The sequence below is a fragment of the Anomaloglossus baeobatrachus genome, chromosome 5, assembly GCF_048569485.1.
Source record: "Anomaloglossus baeobatrachus isolate aAnoBae1 chromosome 5, aAnoBae1.hap1, whole genome shotgun sequence".
In the NCBI taxonomy this organism is placed as follows: Eukaryota; Metazoa; Chordata; class Amphibia; order Anura; family Aromobatidae; genus Anomaloglossus; species Anomaloglossus baeobatrachus.
This window is the reverse complement of record NC_134357.1, coordinates 596,612,740-596,634,654: the sequence shown is the minus strand read 5'-3', so window position 1 is coordinate 596,634,654 and position 21,915 is coordinate 596,612,740. Positions and strand designations below refer to the sequence as shown.

The 21,915-nt window shown below is 59.3% G+C and overlaps 1 protein-coding gene across 1 annotated transcript; it reads right to left on the bottom strand.

Annotated features, from left to right (window-relative positions):
- Positions 1-3,777: 3,777 nt before the first annotated feature.
- GNA13 (G protein subunit alpha 13) lies at positions 3,778-21,900 on the bottom strand (the record flags this gene model as incomplete). Its single annotated transcript, XM_075352167.1, has 3 exons — positions 3,778-5,076; positions 12,285-12,335; positions 21,079-21,900. Coding segments are annotated over 3 exons (1,446 nt in total), but the record flags the coding sequence as incomplete, so codon positions are not given.
- Between the last annotated feature and the right edge of the window lie 15 nt (positions 21,901-21,915).

The following is a 21,915-nucleotide window of genomic DNA, read 5'->3' as shown; positions in this document are numbered from 1 at the left end:
CCACAGGAATAAGCGGCACGGTCACTCTGTAAGACGACCTTTGTCCAGCAGCACAGACCACCACTCCCATCATCCTTGTGTGGTTCTACCAGTACTCCCAGGAGCACGCTCGCTGGCCTGCGGTCACATCTGACTCTTCTGTATATCCTATAGCCAATCACTCGCTCCCATCACCTACACCTCAAGAAAAAGGTCAAATTCTGGAGATGGATTTACTTTTTAAGCTGCAAAATCTCCTCCTGTGGATCTTATTCTCATCTGCATTATTATAGCTCGGTACTGATCACTCCCCTGTAACAAACTCTCTCCTCCCCAATACAGCCGTCAGGGTCCTATTCCTGTCCAGCCACTACACCGGTGCCTCCACCCTGTGCCAGTCATTGCACTGGTTACCCGTCTGCTACTAAATACAATATAATCTACTCTCACCCACAAAGCTCTGCACCCCCTACATCTCCTCATCTCTATCACCTACCCGTCCTCTCCACAGTGCTGCACCCCCTACATCTCATCTCTGTCTATTACCTACCCCCCCCACCCCATCCACCTCCAGGGGCTTCTCCGCCCTCCTCCACATCCACACACAGTAATACGGCGGCTCAGGATTTATCAGGTTTATTTCAGGTCAGTAACTATCAGATTTACAAGGCAAATAATGGAAAAAGGCAAAAAACCCTCAGTAATATGTACAGAATGTACAGGACACACGAGGCGTCTGACAACCGTGGAGCCGAGATCAGCACAGGGGGGTGTCAGCTCCAAATAAGTTATCTCCAAGAAAATGTACAACAGCAGGGCCCCAGATCACACGGCCAGGGCCACAATCCACCCGCAGACTGAAGATGGCGGACACAACAGTTGTAACAGGGGTGATGTGTATGACGCCAAGACCTGGGGGCGGGGAGCGTAGGGGGAAAGGGATCATAGTCAGGGGGGGGAGGAGAGAGAGAGCACGTGAGCCCTGGTGAGGAGAGGAGAGGAGAGGAGAGAGAGAGAACGTGAGCCCTAGTCAGGGGGGGAGGAGAGAGAGAGCACACATGAGCCCTAGTCAGGGGGGGAGGAGAGAGTGAGAGCACACGTGAGCCCTAGTCAGGGGGGGGAGGAGAGAGAGCACACATGAGCCCTGGTCAGGGGGGAGGAGAGAGAGAACGTGAGCCCTGGTCAGGGGGGAGGAGAGAGAGAGAGAACGTGAGCCCTGGTCAGGGGGGAGGAGAGAGAGAGAGAACGTGAGCCCTGGTCAGGGGGGAGGAGAGAGAGAGAGAGAACGTGAGCCCTGGTCAGGGGGGAGGAGAGAGAGAGAACTAAAGCCCTGGTCAGGGGGGAGGAGAGAGAGAGAACTAAAGCCCTGGTCAGGGGGGAGGAGAGAGAGAGAGAGAACGTGAGCCCTGGTCAGGGGGGAGGAGAGAGAGAGAACTAAAGCCCTGGTCAGGGGGGAGGAGAGAGAGAGAACTAAAGCCCTGGTCAGGGGGGAGGAGAGAGAGAGAGAGAACGTGAGCCCTGGTCAGGGGGGAGGAGAGAGAGAACGTGAGCCCTGGTCAGGGGGGAGGAGAGAGAGAGAGAACGTGAGCCCTGGTCAGGGGGGAGGAGAGAGAGAGAGAGAACGTGAGCCCTGGTCAGGGGGGAGGAGAGAGAGAGAGAGAGAACGTGAGCCCTGGTCAGGGGGGAGGAGAGAGAGAGAGAGAACGTGAGCCCTGGTCAGGGGGGAGGAGAGAGAGAGCACGTGAGCCCTGGTCAGGGGGGAGGAGAGAGAGAGCACGTGAGCCCTGGTCAGGGGGGAGGAGAGAGAGAGAGAGCATGTGAGCCCTGGTCAGGGGGGAGGAGAGAGAGAGCACGTGAGCCCTGGTCAGGGGGGAGGAGAGAGAGAGAGAGAACGTGAGCCCTGGTCAGGGGGGAGGAGAGAGAGAACGTGAGCCCTGGTCAGGGGGGAGGAGAGAGAGAGAGAACGTGAGCCCTGGTCAGGGGGGAGGAGAGAGAGAGAGAGAACGTGAGCCCTGGTCAGGGGGGAGGAGAGAGAGAGAGAGAGAGAACGTGAGCCCTGGTCAGGGGGGAGGAGAGAGAGAGCACGTGAGCCCTGGTCAGGGGGGAGGAGAGAGAGAGCACGTGAGCCCTGGTCAGGGGGGAGGAGAGAGAGAGAGAGCATGTGAGCCCTGGTCAGGGGGGAGGAGAGAGAGAGAACGTGAGCCCTGGTCAGGGGGGAGGAGAGAGAGAGAACGTGAGCCCTGGTCAGGGGGGAGGAGAGAGAGCACGTGAGCCCTGGTCAGGGGGGGGTTAAGAGCGTGAGTGATCCCTGTCAGGGGAGACGGGGGAAAGAGTGCGTGTGAGCCCAGTCAGGGAAGGGGGGAGTGTGCACATGAGTGAGCCCAGTTAGAGGGGAGAGCGCAGTCAGAGGGGAAGGAGGGGCCATAGTGAGGGGGGCGGGGATGGTGGAGGGGTGCAGGCGGCCGTTCCGCCATCTTTAGTCTGGGCGGCGCAGTTACGTGGTTCTCCATGTATACAGCAGAGCGGCGGATGGAGCCCAGGAATAGTGGTAGTAATGAGCGCTGCTCCGGAGTGAGATGGAACCTCAGGCACTTGGGTGGTTACGGGCCGCCCTCCATGTTGTACGGCACAGGGGGGCTGGTGGGGGAGGGGGCACTTATTTACAGGACGTATAAAACGAGCCAATCTATAAAACATTTCTGTATAAAAAGGAGAAGGCGGCAACAAAGGCACCGAGGGGTTAAAGAGGCAGCGCAGCGGGCGAGCATCGCGGGACAGGAGGGATCGCCGCATCTCCACTCACATCCAGAGCTGCATTCTGGCATCGTTAGTCCTCCCACAATGCTCGGCAGCAGCGATGTCCACAGCTGAACTATGAGCGCAGCTCTGGAGGTAACATTCAGAACCGCAGTGACGCCCGGCCGCTGCAGGACACCGGAAGACTGAGGGGCTGGTGGGAGGCGGCATACACAGGCTCCGCCCACAATCCCATTTATTGCTGTGAGAATCTTCTGGGAGTAGTAGTACGGAGCCTCAAGCTATGACATTTGGCACCAGCGGATCTGCAGCGTTGGGGAACTACAAGTCCCAGCTGCAGCAGAAGGCATCTAGGATTGGGAAGGGGGTACAGGGGGGTGTGAATACATCCCAAGGCTCCGCCCCTGACCGCGGACCCCGGACCAAACAAAATGTAGGGATCAATGCTCCCGAGGCGCGAGCGGTGACCAGGCGCTACACGGCAGAAACGCTCTAATAATGCCCCTCCCCCGCGTATCGCAGAGAAACCCCGCCCCTGACCGCCATACAGCGAGACCCCGCCCCCTATACCATGCCGCCACCCACTAAACTGAGACCCTGCTCATTAAATCCCAGGGTCCTGACCACTGCACCCATCTCGGGACCTCCCCCACCCAATAGGATCCAGGGGGAACATTGTAACGAACCCTCAGCTGTGAGCAGGACAAGATCTGGAGGATTTCAGCGCAGGAGACGCTGCAGAACGTGCGGGGGGCGTGCGGGGGGCCCCCATGGTGGTCCCCTCAAACCCAATAGAGTCAGTGTGAATGTGGCCCAACCATCCCGTGCAGATTAACCCTTTCAAAGACCAAGTGATGGCACAGACTGGGGGGGGCCCGCAGATCACAGGGCCGCAGCTCCACCAGCGGCTGATAACAGGGAACAACAGCTTCTCCCCATTATAACCCGACAAACAGGCACCCGGTGAAAATAAAACTTAGCACAATTTTTTTTTAAAAAAAAAAAGCCCCTCCCCCCTAAATCCGCTGCCCCTCCCCCCTAAATCCGCTGCCCCTCCCCTGGTGACCCCTAAAGATTCATTCACATTTCTTTTAAAAAAACAAATCCTAAAATAAGTGAAAATACATAAACATCCGGATCCAGGAGCTCGGGGGGCGGGAAGAGACCCCCGCTACAAACTGGGGGTCCCACATGACAAAAATGGAGATTATTGCTTTGGCACATGAAGACAGGAGGGGGCGCTACTGAACCGAGGATGTCAACTGTAAGGAGACCCCCCACCTCGACAGTAGTACGCCATTACTAGTGGGACAGTCGTGTAGGCCAGGGGGGGTCTCATCTTAGGGGGTCTGGCGCCGGCAGCTCCAAGGCTTCTATCACACGGTATTAGTACTGCATGGGCTGCGGTGGTCCGGACCCCTGCGGTCTGCGCCTCCGGGCGGACGAGTCCTCGTTAATAGGTTAATAATACTCCACATAAAAGGCGCTGCTTTGTGCTGCGGGGGGCTCGGACCACCCTCATCCTCAAATAAAGGCTACAAACTTAAAAACAGCTCGTAAAAAACACAAGGCGAAAACTGTAAAATGGACTTTGTGCTGGTTAGTAACACGGATAAGGCGGGGTCCCGGGGGGCCGCTCGTCCCCCCCCCCACTGCGGCCACCGCCGCTCGGTAAGGCAGGCTCTGATTGGCTGCGAGTCCTCAGAGCGCGGCGGAGGCCTCATAAAAACACATAAAACCATAAAATCAGGAGAGGTCCGGCGGCCATCACTGCAGCATCAGCTGCTTCAGGTTGTCGTGCAGGATGGTGTCCTTCACGTCGCGGAACACCAGCCGAATGTTCTCCGTGTTGATGGCGGTGGTGAAGTGGTGGTACAGCGGCTTCTGCTGCTGGTCCCGGCGCTTGTTGCGGAAGCAATCCACCAGGAACTTCTGCACGTCGGCCAGGCAGTGCGGCTCCCCCGAGAACTCCGGGAAGTAGTCCTGGATGCTGACCGCCCGCACCTTCTCCTCCAGAAGGTCCGTCTTGTTCAGGAACAGGATGATGGACACGTTGCTGAACACGCGGTTATTCACGATCGTCTCGAAGATGTTGAGCGACTCGGTCAGCCGGTTGGTCTGGCGGTCCTCCATCAGCACCTGGTCATACTCGCTGGAGGACACCAAGAACAGGATGGAGGTGACGCTGTCAAAGCACTCGAACCAACGCTTCCGCTCCGATCGCTGCCCGCCCACATCCACCATCTTGAAGGGCACGTTCTTTATCTCAAAGTCGTACTCGTGAATCCCCTTCGTGGGCCGGCGAGCCAGGAGGATGTCCTGCTGGGATGGGAGGTAGTCCTGCAGAGAGAGAAGGTGGTCAGCAAGGTGATCAGCGGACAATCAGGGGCGCCCCCCAGAGAACAGCGTTGCATAGCCGGGAAACAGAAGGAATTACACTACACAAGAAGCAGCCGACGTCCGGGCACCACACTACGCAAGAAGCAGCCGACGTCCGGGCACCACACTACGCAAGAAGCAGCCGACGTCCGGGCACCACACTACGCAAGAAGCAGCCGACGTCCGGGCACCACACTACGCAAGAAGCAGCCGACGTCCGGGCACCACACTACGCAAGAAGCAGCCGACGTCCGGGCACCACACTACGCAAGAAGCAGCCGACGTCCGGGCACCACACTACGCAAGAAGCAGCCGACGTCCGGGCATCACACTACGCAAGAAGCAGCCGACGTCCGGGCATCACACTACGCAAGAAGCAGCCGACGTCCGGGCATCACACTACGCAAGAAGCAGCCGACGTCCGGGCATCACACTACGCAAGAAGCAGCCGACGTCCGGCATCACACTACGACAAGAAGCAGCCGACGTCCGGGCATCACACTACGCAAGAAGCAGCCGACGTCCGGGCATCACACTACGCAAGAAGCAGCCGACGTCCCGGGCATCACACTACGCAAGAAGCAGCCGACGTCCGGCACCACACCTACGCAAGAAGCAGCCGACGTCCGGGCACCACACTACGCAAGAAGCAGCCGACGTCCGGCACCACACTACGCAAGAAGCAGCCGACGTCCGGGCATCACACTACACAAGAAGCAGCCGACTCCGGGCATCACACTACACAAGAAGCAGCAGACGTCCGGCCACCAAGGGGGCATTAAACTATGCAAGAAGCAGCAAACGTCCGGGCATTACACTACACAAGAATAAGACACCAGGGGGCATTAGACTAGAGATGAAGCAGCTGACGTACAGCCAGGAGAATGTCCTGCTGGCATGGGAGGGTAGTCCTGCGGAGAAAAGGGGTCAGCAAGGTGGTGATCAGAGGATAACCATTGGCACCCCCAGGAGGGCAGTGCTCCACGATGGGATAAAAAAAATAGGAAAGCCAGTGTGCAGCCACCAGAGGGAGCTCCGTTATGACTAGTAATGACAGGGAGCGGCCACCAGAGGGAGCTCCGTTATGACTAGTAATGACAGGGAGCGGCCACCAGAGGGAGCCCCGATATCACTAGTAATGACAGGGAGCGGCCACCAGAGGGAGCTCCCGATATCACTAGTAATGACACGGAGCGGCCACCAGGAGGAGCCCCAATATCACTAGTAATGACAGGGAGCGGCCACCAGAGGGAGCCCCGATATCACTAGTAATGACAGGGAGCGGCCACCAGAGGGAGCTCCGATATCACTAGTAATGACAGGGAGCGGCCACCAGAGGGAGCTCCGATATCACTAGTAATGACAGGGAGCGGCCACCAGAGGGAGCTCCGATATCACTAGTAATGACAGGGAGCGGCCACCAGAGGGAGCTCCGATATCACTAGTAATGACAGGGAGCGGCCACCAGAGGGAGCCCCGATATCACTAGTAATGACAGGGAGCGGCCACCAGAGGGAGCTCCGATATCACTAGTAATGACAGGGAGCGGCCACCAGAGGGAGCTCCGATATCACTAGTAATGACAGGGAGCGGCCACCAGAGGGAGCTCCGATATCACTAGTAATGACAGGGAGCGGCCACCAGAGGGAGCTCCGATATCACTAGTAATGACAGGGAGCGGCCAACAGAGGGAGCTCCGATATCACTAGTAATGACAGGGAGCGGCCACCAGAGGGAGCCCCGATATCACTAGTAATGACAGGGAGCGGCCACCAGAGGGGAGCCCCGATATCACTAGTAATGACAGGGAGCGGCCACCAGAGGGAGCCCCGATATCACTAGTAATGACAGGAAGCGGCCACCAGAGGGAGCTCCGATATCACTAGTAATGGACAGGAGCGGCCACCAGAGGGAGCCCCGATATCACTAGTAATGACAGGGAGCGGCCACCAGAGGGAGCCCCGATATCACTAGTAATGACAGGGAGCGGCCACCAGAGGGAGCTCCGATATCACTAGTAATGACACGGAGCGGCCACCAGGAGGAGCCCCAATATCACTAGTAATGACAGGAAGCGGCCACCAGAGGGAGCTCCGATATCACTAGTAATGACAGGGAGCGGCCACCAGAGGGAGCCCCAATATCACTAGTAATGACAGGGAGCGGCCACCAGAGGGAGCTCCGATATCACTAGTAATGACAGGGAGCGGCCACCAGAGGGAGCTCCGATATCACTAGTAATGACAGGGAGCGGCCACCAGAGGGGAGCTCCGATATCACTAGTAATGACAGGGAGCGGCCACCAGAGGGGAGCTCCGATATCACTAGTAATGACAGGAGCGGCCACCAGAGGGAGCCCCGATATCACTAGTAATGACAGGGAGCGGCCACCAGAGGGAGCTCCGATATCACTAGTAATGACAGGGAGCGGCCACCAGAGGGAGCTCCGATATCACTAGTAATGACAGGGAGCGGCCACCAGAGGGAGCTCCGTTATGACTAGTAATGACAGGGAGCGGGCCACCAGAGGGAGCCCCGATATCACTAGTAATGACAGGGAGCGGCCACCAGAGGGAGCTCCGATATCACTAGTAATGACACGGAGCGGCCACCAGGAGGAGCCCCAATATCACTAGTAATGACAGGAAGCGGCCACCAGAGGGAGCTCCGATATCACTAGTAATGACAGGGAGCGGCCACCAGAGGGAGCCCCAATATCACTAGTAATGACAGGGAGCGGCCACCAGAGGGAGCTCCGATATCACTAGTAATGACAGGGAGCGGCCACCAGAGGGAGCCCCGATATCACTAGTAATGACAGGGAGCGGTCACCAGAGGGAGCTCCGATATCACTAGTAATGACAGGGAGCGGCCACCAGAGGGAGCTCCGATATCACTAGTAATGACAGGGAGCGGCCACCAGAGGGAGCTCCGATATCACTAGTAATGACAGGGAGCGGCCACCAGAGGGAGCCCCGATATCACTAGTAATGACAGGGAGCGGCCACCAGAGGGAGCCCCGATATCACTAGTAATGACAGGGAGCGGCCACCAGAGGGAGCTCCGATATCACTAGTAATGACAGGGAGCGGCCACCAGAGGGAGCTCCGATATCACTAGTAATGACAGGGAGCGGCCACCAGAGGGAGCCCCGATATCACTAGTAATGACAGGGAGCGGCCACCAGAGGGAGCCCCGATATCACTAGTAATGACAGGGAGCGGCCACCAGAGGGAGCCCCGATATCACTAGTAATGACAGGGAGCGGCCACCAGAGGGAGCCCCGATATCACTAGTAATGACAGGGAGCGGCCACCAGGAGGAGCCCCGATATCACTAGTAATGACAGGGAGCGGCCACCAGAGGGAGCCCCGATATCACTAGTAATGACAGGGAGCGGCCACCAGGAGGAGCCCCGATATCACTAGTAATGACAGGGAGCGGCCACCAGGAGGAGCCCCGATATCACTAGTAATGACAGGGAGCGGCCACCAGGAGGAGCCCCGATATCACTAGTAATGACAGGGAGCGGCCATCAGAGGGAGCCCCGATATCACTAGTAATGACAGGGAGCGGCCATCAGAGGGAGCCCCGATATCACTAGTAATGAAAGGGAGCGGCCACCAGGAGGAGCCCCGATATCACTAGTAATGACAGGGAGCGGCCACCAGAGGGAGCCCCGATATCACTAGTAATGACAGGGAGCGGCCACCAGAGGGAGCCCCGATATCACTAGTAATGACAGGGAGCGGCCACCAGAGGGAGCCCCGATATCACTAGTAATGACAGGGAGCGGCCACCAGGAGGAGCCCCGATATCACTAGTAATGACAGGGAGCGGCCACCAGGAAGAGCCCCGATATCAATAGTAATGACAGGGAGCGGCCACCAGGAGGAGCCCCGATATCACTAGTAATGACAGGGAGCGGCCATCAGAGGGAGCCCCGATATCACTAGTAATGACAGGGAGCGGCCATCAGAGGGAGCCCCGATATCACTAGTAATGAAAGGGAGCGGCCACCAGGAGGAGCCCCGATATCACTAGTAATGACAGGGAGCGGCCACCAGGGGGAGCCCCGATATCACTAGTAATGACACGGAGCCCCGATATCACTAGTAATGACAGGGAGCGGCCACCAGGGGGAGCCCCGATATCACTAGTAATGACAGGGAGCGGCCACCAGGGGGAGCCCCGATATCACTAGTAATGACAGGGAGCGGCCACCAGAGGGAGCCCCGATATCACTAGTAATGACAGGGAGCGGCCACCAGAGGGAGCCCCGATATCACTAGTAATGACAGGGAGCGGCCACCAGAGGGAGCCCCGATATCACTAGTAATGACAGGGAGCGGCCACCAGAGGGAGCCCCGATATCACTAGTAATGACAGGGAGCGGCCACCAGAGGGAGCCCCGATATCACTAGTAATGACACGGAGGGCCACCAGAGGGAGGATGGGGACAAACTGCGCACATTACTATGAGATGGGGATAAGACTGGGGACATGACTATAGGATGGGGACTAGGATGGGCACATTACTGTGGGATGGGGACTAGGATGGGCACATTACTGTGGGATGGGGCACAATACTACAAGGGGACAAGGATGGGCACATTACTGTGGGATGGAGCACAATACTACAAGGGGACAGGGATGGGCACATTACTGTGGGATGGGGCACAATACTACAAGGGGACAGGGATGGGCACATTACTGTGGGATGGAGCACAATACTACAAGGGGACAAGGATGGGCACATTACTGTGGGATGGGGCACAATACTACAAGGGGACAAGGATGGGCACATTACTGTGGGATGGGGCACAATACTACAAGGGGACAAGGATGGGCACATTACTGTGGGATGGGGCACAATACTACAAGGGGACAAGGATGGGCACATTACTGTGGGATGGGGCACAATACTACAAGGGGACAAGGATGGGCACATTACTGTGGGATGGGGCACAATACTACAAGGGGACAAGGATGGGCACATTACTGTGGGATGGGGCACAATACTACAAGGGGACAAGGATGAGCACATTACTGGGATGGGGCACAATACTACAAGGGGACAAGGATGAGCACATTACTGTGGGATGGGGCACAATACTACAAGGGGACAAGGATGAGCACATTACTGTGGGATGGGGCACAATACTACAAGGGGACAAGGATGGGCACATTACTGTGGGATGGGGCACAATACTACAAGGGGACAGGGATGGGCACATTACTGTGGGATGGGGCACCAATACTACAAGGGGACAAGGATGGGCACATTACTGTGGGATGGGGCACAATACTACAAGGGGACAAGGATGGGCACATTACTGTGGGATGGGGCACATAACTACAAGGGGACAAGGATGGGCACATTACTGTGGGATGGGGCACAATACTACAAGGGGACAAGGATGGGCACATTACTGTGGGATGGGGCACAATACTACAAGGGGACAAGGATGGGCACATTACTGTGGGATGGGGCACAATACTACAAGGGGACAAGGATGAGCACATTACTGTGGGATGGGGTACAATACTACAAGGGGACAAGGATGGGCACATTACTGTGGGATGGGGCACAATACTACAAGGGGACAAGGATGAGCACATTACTGTGGGATGGGGCACAATACTACAAGGGGACAAGGATGAGCACATTACTGTGGGATGGGGCACAATACTACAAGGGGACAAGGATGAGCACATTACTGTGGGATGGGGTACAATACTACAAGGGGACAAGGATGGGCACATTACTGTGGGATGGGGCACAATACTACAAGGGGACAAGGATGAGCACATTACTGTGGGATGGGGCACAATACTACAAGGGGACAAGGATGAGCACATTACTGTGGGATGGGGCACAATACTACAAGGGGACAAGGATGAGCACATTACTGTGGGATGGGGCACAATACTACAAGGGGACAAGGATGAGCACATTACTGTGGGATGGGGTACAATACTACAAGGGGACAAGGATGGGCACATTACTGTGGGATGGGGCACATAACTACAAGGGGACAAGGATGAGCACATTACTGTGGGATGGGGCACAATACTACAAGGGGACAAGGATGAGCACATTACAACAATATGGGGAACATTACGAAAAGATGTTGGTCACAATTTCTATATAGTGCTAATTGTAAGACTTAGTTACAAGAAAGGAATAAAATGTAAAAAAAAAAAATGTTTATATTTAAACAAAGAATGTGCACGATTGCTATAATGAGCGAGGGAAAATGTTCAATATCAGTGCTGCCGAGGTGTGTAACAAACAATAAATAAATGATATCCCTCTGTCTGTACGGTAGCAATAAAAATGTCACTTTGTCCTGCACAGAATGCGGCCCCCCATATTATCTTCCCTCTGTGCGGCCCATACACCCCCCGAGTGTGAGACCCCTGCAGTACAGTATCACTCACTATAGACCTACAGATAAAGCAAACTACACAGCAGATGGGATGCAATGTGATTGGCTGCCATATCCAGGCTATGATTGGTCACAACCTCCTCTGTGATTGGCTAGTTCGGGATCTGAGGCTCTACAATATTTAGTTGTGCTTTCAATTCCCGGATTGTTACAATCATTTCAGCCAAAAACTGCTCCAAAAGCTACAAATATTCCAGAGAATGAACAAATCCGTATATAATAATGTGTCCTATCAGCAGCGAGATACTGCACAGGAACCGCCCACACCGGAGCATCCTCTGCAGGACGTATATAATAATGTGTCCTATCAGCAGCGAGATACTGCACAGGAACCGCCCACACCGGAGCATCCTCTGCAGGACGTATATAATAATGTGTCCTATCAGCAGCGAGATACTGCACAGGAACCGCCCACACCGGAGCATCCTCTGCAGGACGTATATAATAATGTGTCCTATCAGCAGCGAGATACTGCACAGGAACCGCCCACACCGGAGCATCCTCTGCAGGACGTATATAATAATGTGTCCTATCAGCAGCGAGATACTGCACAGGAACCGCCCACACCGGAGCATCCTCTGCAGGACGTATATAATAATGTGTCCTATCAGCAGCGAGATACTGCACAGGAACCGCCCACACCGGAGCATCCTCTGCACGCCCCCGCCACACTGCACAGCGACACCTCCACCCACCACCGCACACACCCCGACTCACCGCTTCCCCCAACTTATCCAAATTATCCAGGAAATACTTCACCGACTCCCCCTGCAGGAAAGAAGAGCACAGGTGAGAAACCGCCCCCTCCAGAGCTGCACTCACTATTCTGCTGCTACATTATGTCTTATCCTCCAGAGCTGCACTCACTATTCTGCTGTTACATTGCGCCTTCTCTGGAGCTGCAGTCACCATTCTGCTGTTACATTATATCTTATCCTCCAGTGACCTCCACAGCTGCACTCACTATTCTGCTGTTACATCATGTCTTATCCCCCAGAGCTGCACTCACTATTCTGCTGCTACATTATGTCTTATCCTCCAGAGCTGCACTCACTATTCTGCTGTTACATTGCGCCTTCTCTGGAGCTGCAGTCACCATTCTGCTGTTACATTATATCTTATCCTCCAGTGACCTCCACAGCTGCACTCACTATTCTGCTGTTACATCATGTCTTATCCCCCAGAGCTGCACTCACTATTCTGCTGTTACATTGCGCCTTCTCTGGAGCTGCAGTCACCATTCTGCTGTTACATTATATCTTATCCTCCAGTGACCTCCACAGCTGCACTCACTATTCTGCTGTTACATCATGTCTTATCCCCCAGAGCTGCACTCACTATTCTGCTGTTACATTGCGCCTTCTCTGGAGCTGCAGTCACCATTCTGCTGTTACATTATATCTTATCCTCCAGTGACCTCCACAGCTGCACTCACTATTCTGCTGGTGCTTTATGTCTTATCCTCCAGTCACCTCCAGAGCTGCAGTCACTATTCTGCTGTTACATTGTGTCTTATCCTCCAGAGCTGCAATCAGTATTCTGCTGTTACATTGTGTCTCATCCTCCGGAGCTGCAGTCACTATACAGTTTCTCATCCTCTGGAGCTGCACTCACTATTCTGCTGTTACATTATATCTTATCCTCTAGTGACCTCCACAGCTGCACTCACTATTCTGCTGTTACATTATATCTTATCCTCCAGTCACCTCCAGAGCTGCAGTCACCATTCTGCTGTTACATCATGTCTTATCCTCCAGAGCTGCAATCAGTATTCTGCTGTTACATAGTGTCTCATCCTCCAGAGCTGCAGTCACTATACAGTGTCTCATCCTCCGGAGCTGCAGTTCACAGCTGTATGTAGAGGAGGCCCGTCTCCACCCTCAGTAAATCCTACGGTCAGACGCTCGGCCGATCCCCGCACTATCTGCAGGTTTTTCCTCCTAGTCTGAGAGCAGCGTTATGTAGGGGCAGAGATCCTGATGCCAGCGATGTCACTTACTGGGCTGCGCAGTGTTGATATAATCCCCGTTAATCAGCAGGAGATTATCATTGCAGCATTACTTGTGTGCTGCAGGTAGTCCGACTGTAACGGCCGGATGTGTCCACACTGCGGCTCAGACGGGGGAGAAAGACCTGACAGATCCCTGTAACCCCTCACACCGGGAGGAGAGGGGGGGGGGCAATCGAGAGGGAGAAGAGGGGAGAGGGAGGAGAGGGAGGAGAGGGGGGGGGGGGACAATCGAGAGGGAGGAGGGAGGAGAAGGAGGAGAGGGGGGGGGACAAACGAGAGTGAGGAGAGGGGGGGACAATCGAGAGTGAGGAGAGGGGGGGACAATCGAGAGTGAGGAGAGGGGGGGGACAATCGAGAGTGAGGAGAGGGGGGGACAATCGAGAGTGAGGAGAGGGGGGGACAATCGAGAGTGAGGAGAGGGGGGGACAATCGAGAGTGAGGAGAGGGGGGGACAATCGAGAGTGAGGAGAGGGGGGGACAATCGAGAGTGAGGAGAGGGGGGGGAACAATCGAGAGTGAGGAGAGGGGGGGGAACAATCGAGAGTGAGGAGAGGGGGGGGGGAACAATCGAGAGTGAGGAGAGGGGGGGGGGAACAATCGAGAGTGAGGAGAGGGGGGGGGGAACAATCGAGAGTGAGGAGAGGGGGGGGGGAACAATCGAGAGTGAGGAGAGGGGGGGGGGAACAATCGAGAGTGAGGAGAGGGGGGGGGAACAATCGAGAGTGAGGAGAGGGGGGGGGAACAATCGAGAGTGAGGAGAGGGGGGGGGGGAACAATCGAGAGTGAGGAGGGGGGGGGGGGAACAATCGAGAGTGAGGAGGGGGGGGGGGACAATCGAGAGTGAGGAGAGGGGGGGGGGGGACAATCGAGAGTGAGGAGAGGGGGGGGGGAACAATCGAGAGGGAGGAGGGGGGGGGACAATCGAGAGGGAGGAGAGGGGGGAGGGAGGAGAAGGAGGAGAGGGGAGAGGAGGAGAGGGAGGAGAGGGGAGAGGGAGGAGAGGGGGGGACAAATCGAGAAGGAGGAGAGGGGAGAGGGAGGAGAGGGGGGACAAATCGAGAGTGAGGAGAGAGGGGGGGGACAATCGAGAGTGAGGAGAGGGGGGGGACAATCGAGAGTGAGGAGAGGGGGGGGACAATCGAGAGTGAGGAGAGGGGGGGGACAATCGAGAGTGAGGAGGGGGGGGGGACAATCGAGAGTGAGGAGAGGGGGGGGGACAATCGAGAGTGAGGAGAGGGGGTGGACAATCGAGAGTGAGGAGAGGGGGTGGACAATCGAGAGTGAGGAGAGGGGGTGGACAATCGAGAGTGAGGAGAGGGGGTGGACAATCGAGAGTGAGGAGAGGGGGTGGACAATCGAGAGGGAGGAGAGGGGGTGGACAATCGAGAGGGAGGAGAGGGGGTGGACAATCGAGAGGGAGGAGAGGGGGTGGACAATCGAGAGGGAGGAGAGGGGGTGGACAATCGAGAGGGAGGAGAGGGGGGGGACAATCGAGAGGGAGGAGAGGGGGGGGACAATCGAGAGGGAGGAGAGGGGGGGGGACAATCGAGAGGGAGGAGAGGGGGGGGACAATCGAGAGGGAGGAGAGGGGGGGGACAATCGAGAGGGAGGAGAGGGGGGGGACAATCGAGAGGGAGGAGAGGGGGGGGACAATCGAGAGGGAGGAGAGGGGGGGGGACAATCGAGAGGGAGGAGAGGGGGGGGACAATCGAGAGGGAGGAGAGGGGGGGGGACAATCGAGAGGGAGGAGAGGGGGGGGACAATCGAGAGGGAGGAGAGGGGGGGACAATCGAGAGGGAGGAGAGGGGGGGACAATCGAGAGGGAGGAGAGGGGGGACAAATCGAGAGGGAGGAGAGGGGAGAGGGAGGAGAGGGGGGACAAATCGAGAGGGAGGAGAGGGGAGAGGGAGGAGAGGGGAGAGGGAGGAGAGGGGGGACAAATCGAGAGGGAGGAGAGGGGGGGACAAATCGAGAGGGAGGAGAGGGGAGAGGGAGGAGAGGGGGGACAAATCGAGAGGGAGGAGAGGGGAGGGGGGGGACAATCGAGAGGGAGGAGAGGGGAGAGGGAGGAGAGGGGACAAATCGAGAGGGGAGAGGGAGGGACAAATCGAGAGGGAGGAGAGGGGGGGGACAATCGAGAGGGAGGAGAGGGGGGACAAATCGAGAGGGAGGAGAAATCGAGAGGGAGGAGAGGGGGGACAAATCTAGAGGGAGGAGAGGGGGGGACAAATCTAGAGGGAGGAGAGGGGGGGACAAATCGAGAGGGAGGAGAGGGGAGAGGGAGGAGGGGGGGGACAAATCGAGAGGGAGGGGAGAGGGAGGAGAGGGGACAAATCGAGAGGGGAGAGGGAGGGACAAATCGAGAGGGAGGAGAGGGGGGGGACAATCGAGAGGGAGGAGAGGGAGGAGAGGGGGGACAAATGGAGAGGGGGGACAAATCGAGAGGGGGGACAAATCTAGAGGGAGGAGAGGGGGGACAAATCGAGAGGGAGGAGAGGGGGGACAAATCGAGAGGGAGGAGAGGGGAGAGGGAGGAGAGGGGGGACAAATCGAGAGGGAGGAGAGGGGAGAGGGAGGAGAGGGGGGACAAATCGAGAGGGAGGAGAGGGGGGACAATCGAGAGGGAGGAGAGGGGGGACAATCGAGAGGGAGGAGAGGGGGGACAATCGAGAGGGAGGAGAGGGGGGGGCCAATCGAGAGGGAGGAGAGGGGGGGGCCAATCGAGAGGGAGGAGGGGGGGGCCAATCGAGAGGGAGGAGAGGGGGGGGGACAATCGAGAGGGAGGAGAGGGGGGGGGGGGCAATCGAGAGGGAGGAGAGGGGGGGGGGGGACAATCGAGAGGGAGGAGAGGGGGGGGGGACAATCGAGAGGGAGGAGAGGGGGGGGGGGGGGACAATCGAGAGGGAGGAGAGGGGGGGGGGGACGACAATCGAGAGGGAGGAGAGGGGGGGGGGACAATCGAGAGGGAGGAGAGGGGGGGGGGGACAATCGAGAGGGAGGAGAGGGGGGGGGGACAATCGAGAGGGAGGAGAGGGGGGGGGGGACAAATCGAGAGGGAGGAGAGGGGGGGGGGACAAATCGAGAGGGAGGAGAGGGGGGGGGACAAATCGAGAGGGAGGAGAGGGGGGACAAATCGAGAGGGAGGAGAGGGGGGGACAAATCGAGAGGGAGGAGAGGGGGGGACAAATCGAGAGGGAGGAGAGGGGGGACAAATCGAGAGGGAGGAGGGGGGGACAAATCGAGAGGGAGGAGGGGGGGACAAATCGAGAGGGGGGAGAAGGGGGGACAAATCGAGAGGGAGGAGAGGGGGGGGACAATCGAGAGGGAGGAGAGGGGGGGGGACAATCGAGAGGGAGGAGAGGGGGGGGGACAATCGAGAGGGAGGAGGGGGGGGGGGGGACAATCGAGAGGGAGGAGAGGGGGGGGACAATCGAGAGGGAGGAGGGGGGGGGGGACAATCGAGAGGGAGGAGGGGGGGGGACAATCGAGAGGGAGGAGAGGGGGGGGACAATCGAGAGGGAGGAGAGGGGGGGGACAATCGAGAGGGAGGAGAGGGGGGGGACAATCGAGAGGGAGGAGAGGGGGGGGACAATCGAGAGGGAGGAGAGGGGGGGGACAATCGAGAGGGAGGAGAGGGGGGGGACAATCGAGAGGGAGGAGAGGGGGGGGACAATCGAGAGGGAGGAGAGGGGGGGGACAATCGAGAGGGAGGAGAGGGGGGGGACAATCGAGAGGGAGGAGAGGGGGGGGACAATCGAGAGGGAGGAGAGGGGGGGACAATCGAGAGGGAGGAGAGGGGGGACAATCGAGAGGGAGGAGAGGGGGGGACAATCGAGAGGGAGGAGAGGGGGGGGACAATCGAGAGGGAGGAGAGGGGGGGGACAATCGAGAGGGAGGAGAGGGGGGGGGACAATCGAGAGGGAGGAGAGGGGGGGGACAATCGAGAGGGAGGAGAGGGGGGGGACAATCGAGAGGGAGGAGAGGGGGGGACAATCGAGAGGGAGGAGAGGGGGGGGACAATCGAGAGGGAGGAGAGGGGGGGACAATCGAGAGGGAGGAGAGGGGGGGACAATCGAGAGGGAGGAGAGGGGGGGACAATCGAGAGGGAGGAGAGGGGGGGACAATCGAGAGGGAGGAGAGGGGGGGGACAATCGAGAGGGAGGAGAGGGGGGGGACAATCGAGAGGAGAGAGGGGGGGGGACAATCGAGAGTGAGGAGAGGGGGGGGACAATCGAGAGGGAGGAGAGGGGGGGGGACAATCGAGAGGGAGGAGAGAGGGGGGGACAATCGAGAGGGAGGAGAGAGGGGGGGGGGGCAATCGAGAGGGAGGAGAGAGGGGGGGACAATCGAGAGGGAGGAGAGAGGGGGGGGACAATCGAGAGGGAGGAGAGGGGGGGACAATCGAGAGGGAGGAGGACAATCGAGAGGGAGGAGAGGGGGGGGGACAATCGAGAGGGAGGAGAGGGGGGGACAATCGAGAGGGAGGAGAGGGGGGGACAATCGAGAGGGAGGAGAGGGGGGGACAATCGAGAGGGAGGAGAGGGGGGGGACAATCGAGAGGGAGGAGAGGGGGGGACAATCGAGAGGGAGGAGAGGGGGGGGACAATCGAGAGGGGGGGGGGCCAATCGAGAGGGAGGAGAGAGGGGGGGGCCAATCGAGAGGGAGGAGAGAGGGGGGACAATCGAGAGGGAGGAGAGGGGGGGGACAATCGAGAGGGAGGAGAGGGGGGGGACAATCGAGAGGGAGGAGAGGGGGGGGGGGGCAATCGAGAGGGAGGAGAGGGGGGGGGGCAATCGAGAGGGAGGAGAGGGGGGGGGGCAATCGAGAGGGAGGAGAGGGGGGGGGGGACAATCGAGAGGGAGGAGAGGGGGGGAAGACAATCGAGAGGGAGGAGAGGGGGGGGGGACAATCGAGAGGGAGGAGAGGGGGGGGACAATCGAGAGGGAGGAGAGGGGGGGGACAATCGAGAGGGAGGAGAGGGGGGGGGCCAATCGAGAGGGAGGAGAGGGGGGGACAATCGAGAGGGGGGGGCCAATCGAGAGGGAGGAGAGGGGGGGGACAATCGAGAGGGAGGAGAGGGGGGGCAATCGAGAGGGAGGAGAGGGGGGGGACAATCGAGAGGGAGGAGAGGGGGGGGACAATCGAGAGTGAGGAGAGGGGGGGACAATCGAGAGGGAGGAGAGGGGGGGGGACAATCGAGAGGGAGGAGAGGGGGGGGGACAATCGAGAGGGAGGAGAGAGGGGGGGGGGGCAATCGAGAGGGAGGAGAGAGGGGGGGGGACAATCGAGAGGGAGGAGAGAGGGGGGGGGGACAATCGAGAGGGAGGAGAGAGGGGGGGGGACAATCGAGAGGGAGGAGGACAATCGAGAGGGAGGAGAGGGGGGGGACAATCGAGAGGGAGGAGAGGGGGGGACAATCGAGAGGGAGGAGAGGGGGGGACAATCGAGAGGGAGGAGAGGGGGGGGACAATCGAGAGGGAGGAGAGGGGGGGACAATCGAGAGGGAGGAGAGGGGGGGACAATCGAGAGGGGGGGGCCAATCGAGAGGGGGAGAGAGAGGGGGGGGCCAATCGAGAGGGAGGAGAGAGGGGGGGCCAATCGAGAGGGAGGAGAGGGGGGGGACAATCGAGAGGGAGGAGAGGGGGGGGGACAATCGAGAGGGAGGAGAGGGGGGGGGCAATCGAGAGGGAGGAGAGGGGGGGGGGCAATCGAGAGGGAGGAGAGGGGGGGGGGCAATCGAGAGGGAGGAGAGGGGGGGGGGCAATCGAGAGGGAGGAGAGGGGGGGGGGGACAATCGAGAGGGAGGAGAGGGGGGGGGACAATCGAGAGGGAGGAGAGGGGGGGGACAATCGAGAGGGAGGAGAGGGGGGGGACAACCGAGAGGGAGGAGAGGGGGGGGCCAATCGAGAGGGAGGAGAGGGGGGGGACAATCGAGAGGGAGGAGAGGGGGGGACAATCGAGAGGGGGGGCCAATCGAGAGGGAGGAGAGGGGGGGGACAATCGAGAGGGAGGAGAGGGGGGGGACAATCGAGAGGGAGGAGAGGGGGGGGACAATCGAGAGGGAGGAGAGGGGGGGGGACAATCGAGAGGGAGGAGAGGGGGGGGGACAATCGAGAGGGAGGAGAGGGGGGGACAATCGAGAGGGAGGAGAGGGGGGGACAATCGAGAGGGAGGAGAGGGGGGGACAATCGAGAGGGAGGAGAGGGGGGGACAATCGAGAGGGAGGAGAGGGGGGGACAATCGAGAGGGAGGAGAGGGGGGGACAATCGAGAGGGAGGAGAGGGGGGGACAATCGAGAGGGAGGAGAGGGGGGGACAATCGAGAGGGAGGAGAGGGGGGGGACAATCGAGAGGGAGGAGAGGGGGGGACAATCGAGAGGGAGGAGAGGGGGGGACAATCGAGAGGGAGGAGAGGGGGGGGCAATCGAGAGGGAGGAGAGGGGGGGGCAATCGAGAGGGAGGAGAGGGGGGGGCAATCGAGAGGGAGGAGAGGGGGGGGCAATCGAGAGGGAGGAGAGGGGGGGCAATCGAGAGGGAGGAGAGGGGGGGCAATCGAGAGGGAGGAGAGGGGGGGCAATCGAGAGGGAGGAGAGGGGGGGCCAATCGAGAGGGAGGAGAGGGGGGGGGACAATCGAGAGGGAGGAGAGAGGGGGGGGACAATCGAGAGGGAGGAGAGAGGGGGGGGACAATCGAGAGGGAGGAGAGAGGGGGGGGACAATCGAGAGGGAGGAGAGGGGGGGGACAATCGAGAGGGAGGAGAGGGGGGGGGACAATCGAGAGGGAGGAGAGAGGGGGGGGGACAATCGAGAGGGAGGAGAGAGGGGGGGGACAATCGAGAGGGAGGAGAGAGGGGGGGGACAATCGAGAGGGAGGAGAGAGGGGGGGACAATCGAGAGGGAGGAGAGAGGGGGGGACAATCGAGAGGGAGGAGAGAGGGGGGGACAATCGAGAGGGAGGAGAGAGGGGGGACAATCGAGAGGGAGGAGAGAGGGGGGGACAATCGAGAGGGAGGAGAGAGGGGGGGACAATCGAGAGGGAGGAGAGAGGGGGGGACAATCGAGAGGGAGGAGAGAGGGGGGGACAAATCGAGAGGGAGGAGAGAGGGGGGGACAAATCGAGAGGGAGGAGAGAGGGGGGGGACAATCGAGAGGGAGGAGAGAGGGGGGGACAAATCGAGAGGGAGGAGAGAGGGGGGGGGCAATCGAGAGGGAGGAGAGAGGGGGGGACAAATCGAGAGGGAGGAGAGAGGGGGGGGACAATCGAGAGGGAGGAGAGAGGGGGGGGGGGACAATCGAGAGGGAGGAGAGAGGGGGGGGACAATCGAGAGGGAGGAGAGAGGGGGGACAATCGAGAGGGGAGGAGAGGGGGGGACAATCGAGAGGGAGGAGAGGGGGGGGGGACAATCGAGAGGAGGAGAAGGGGGGACAATCGAGAGGGAGGAGAAGGGACACCCGAGAGGAGGAGAAGGGACAGAGCGGAGGCAGCGGCCCCCTCTCTTACCAGCTGGAACTCTCGGCGGCGGTCGTAGGCGTGCTGGATGCCGCTGTCCGCCCACAGCGCTTTGATGGAGGTGAGGTGCAGCAGGAAGATCTGTGTCTCCACCATCCCCTGCGCCACCAGCGCCGAGCGCGTATCAAACTGCATCAGCAGCTCCCCGTGCTTCTGATTCCCGGGGTCCCCCCACGGGATGTGCAGCTTCTCCCGAGCGTCCACCAGCACCCGCACCCCTGCAAGAGAGAGAGGAGGTGAGGAGCAGCACCACAACACACGGGGGACGGGACCCCCAGCACCACAACACACGGGGGACGGAACCCCCAGCACCACAACACACGGGGGACGGAACCCCCAGCACCACAACACACGGGGGACGGAACCCCCAGCACCACAACACACGGGGGACGGAACCCCCAGCACCACAACACACGGGGGACGGAACCCCCAGCCACAACACACGGGGGACGGAACCCCCAGCACCACAACACACGGGGGACGGGACCCCCAGCACCACAACACACGGGGGACGGAACCCCCAGCACCACAACACACGGGGGACGGAACCCCCAGCACCCGCACCCCTGCAAGAGAGAGAGGAGGTGAGGAGCAGCACCACAACACACGGGGGACGGGACCCCCAGCACCACAACACACGGGGGACGGAACCCCCAGCACCACAACACACGGGGGACGGAACCCCCAGCACCAGCACCCCTGCAAGAGAGAGAGGAGGTGAGGAGCAGCACCACAACACACGGGGGACGGGACCCCCAGCACCACAACACACGGGGGACGGAACCCCCAGCACCACAACACACGGGGGACGGAACCCCCAGCACCACA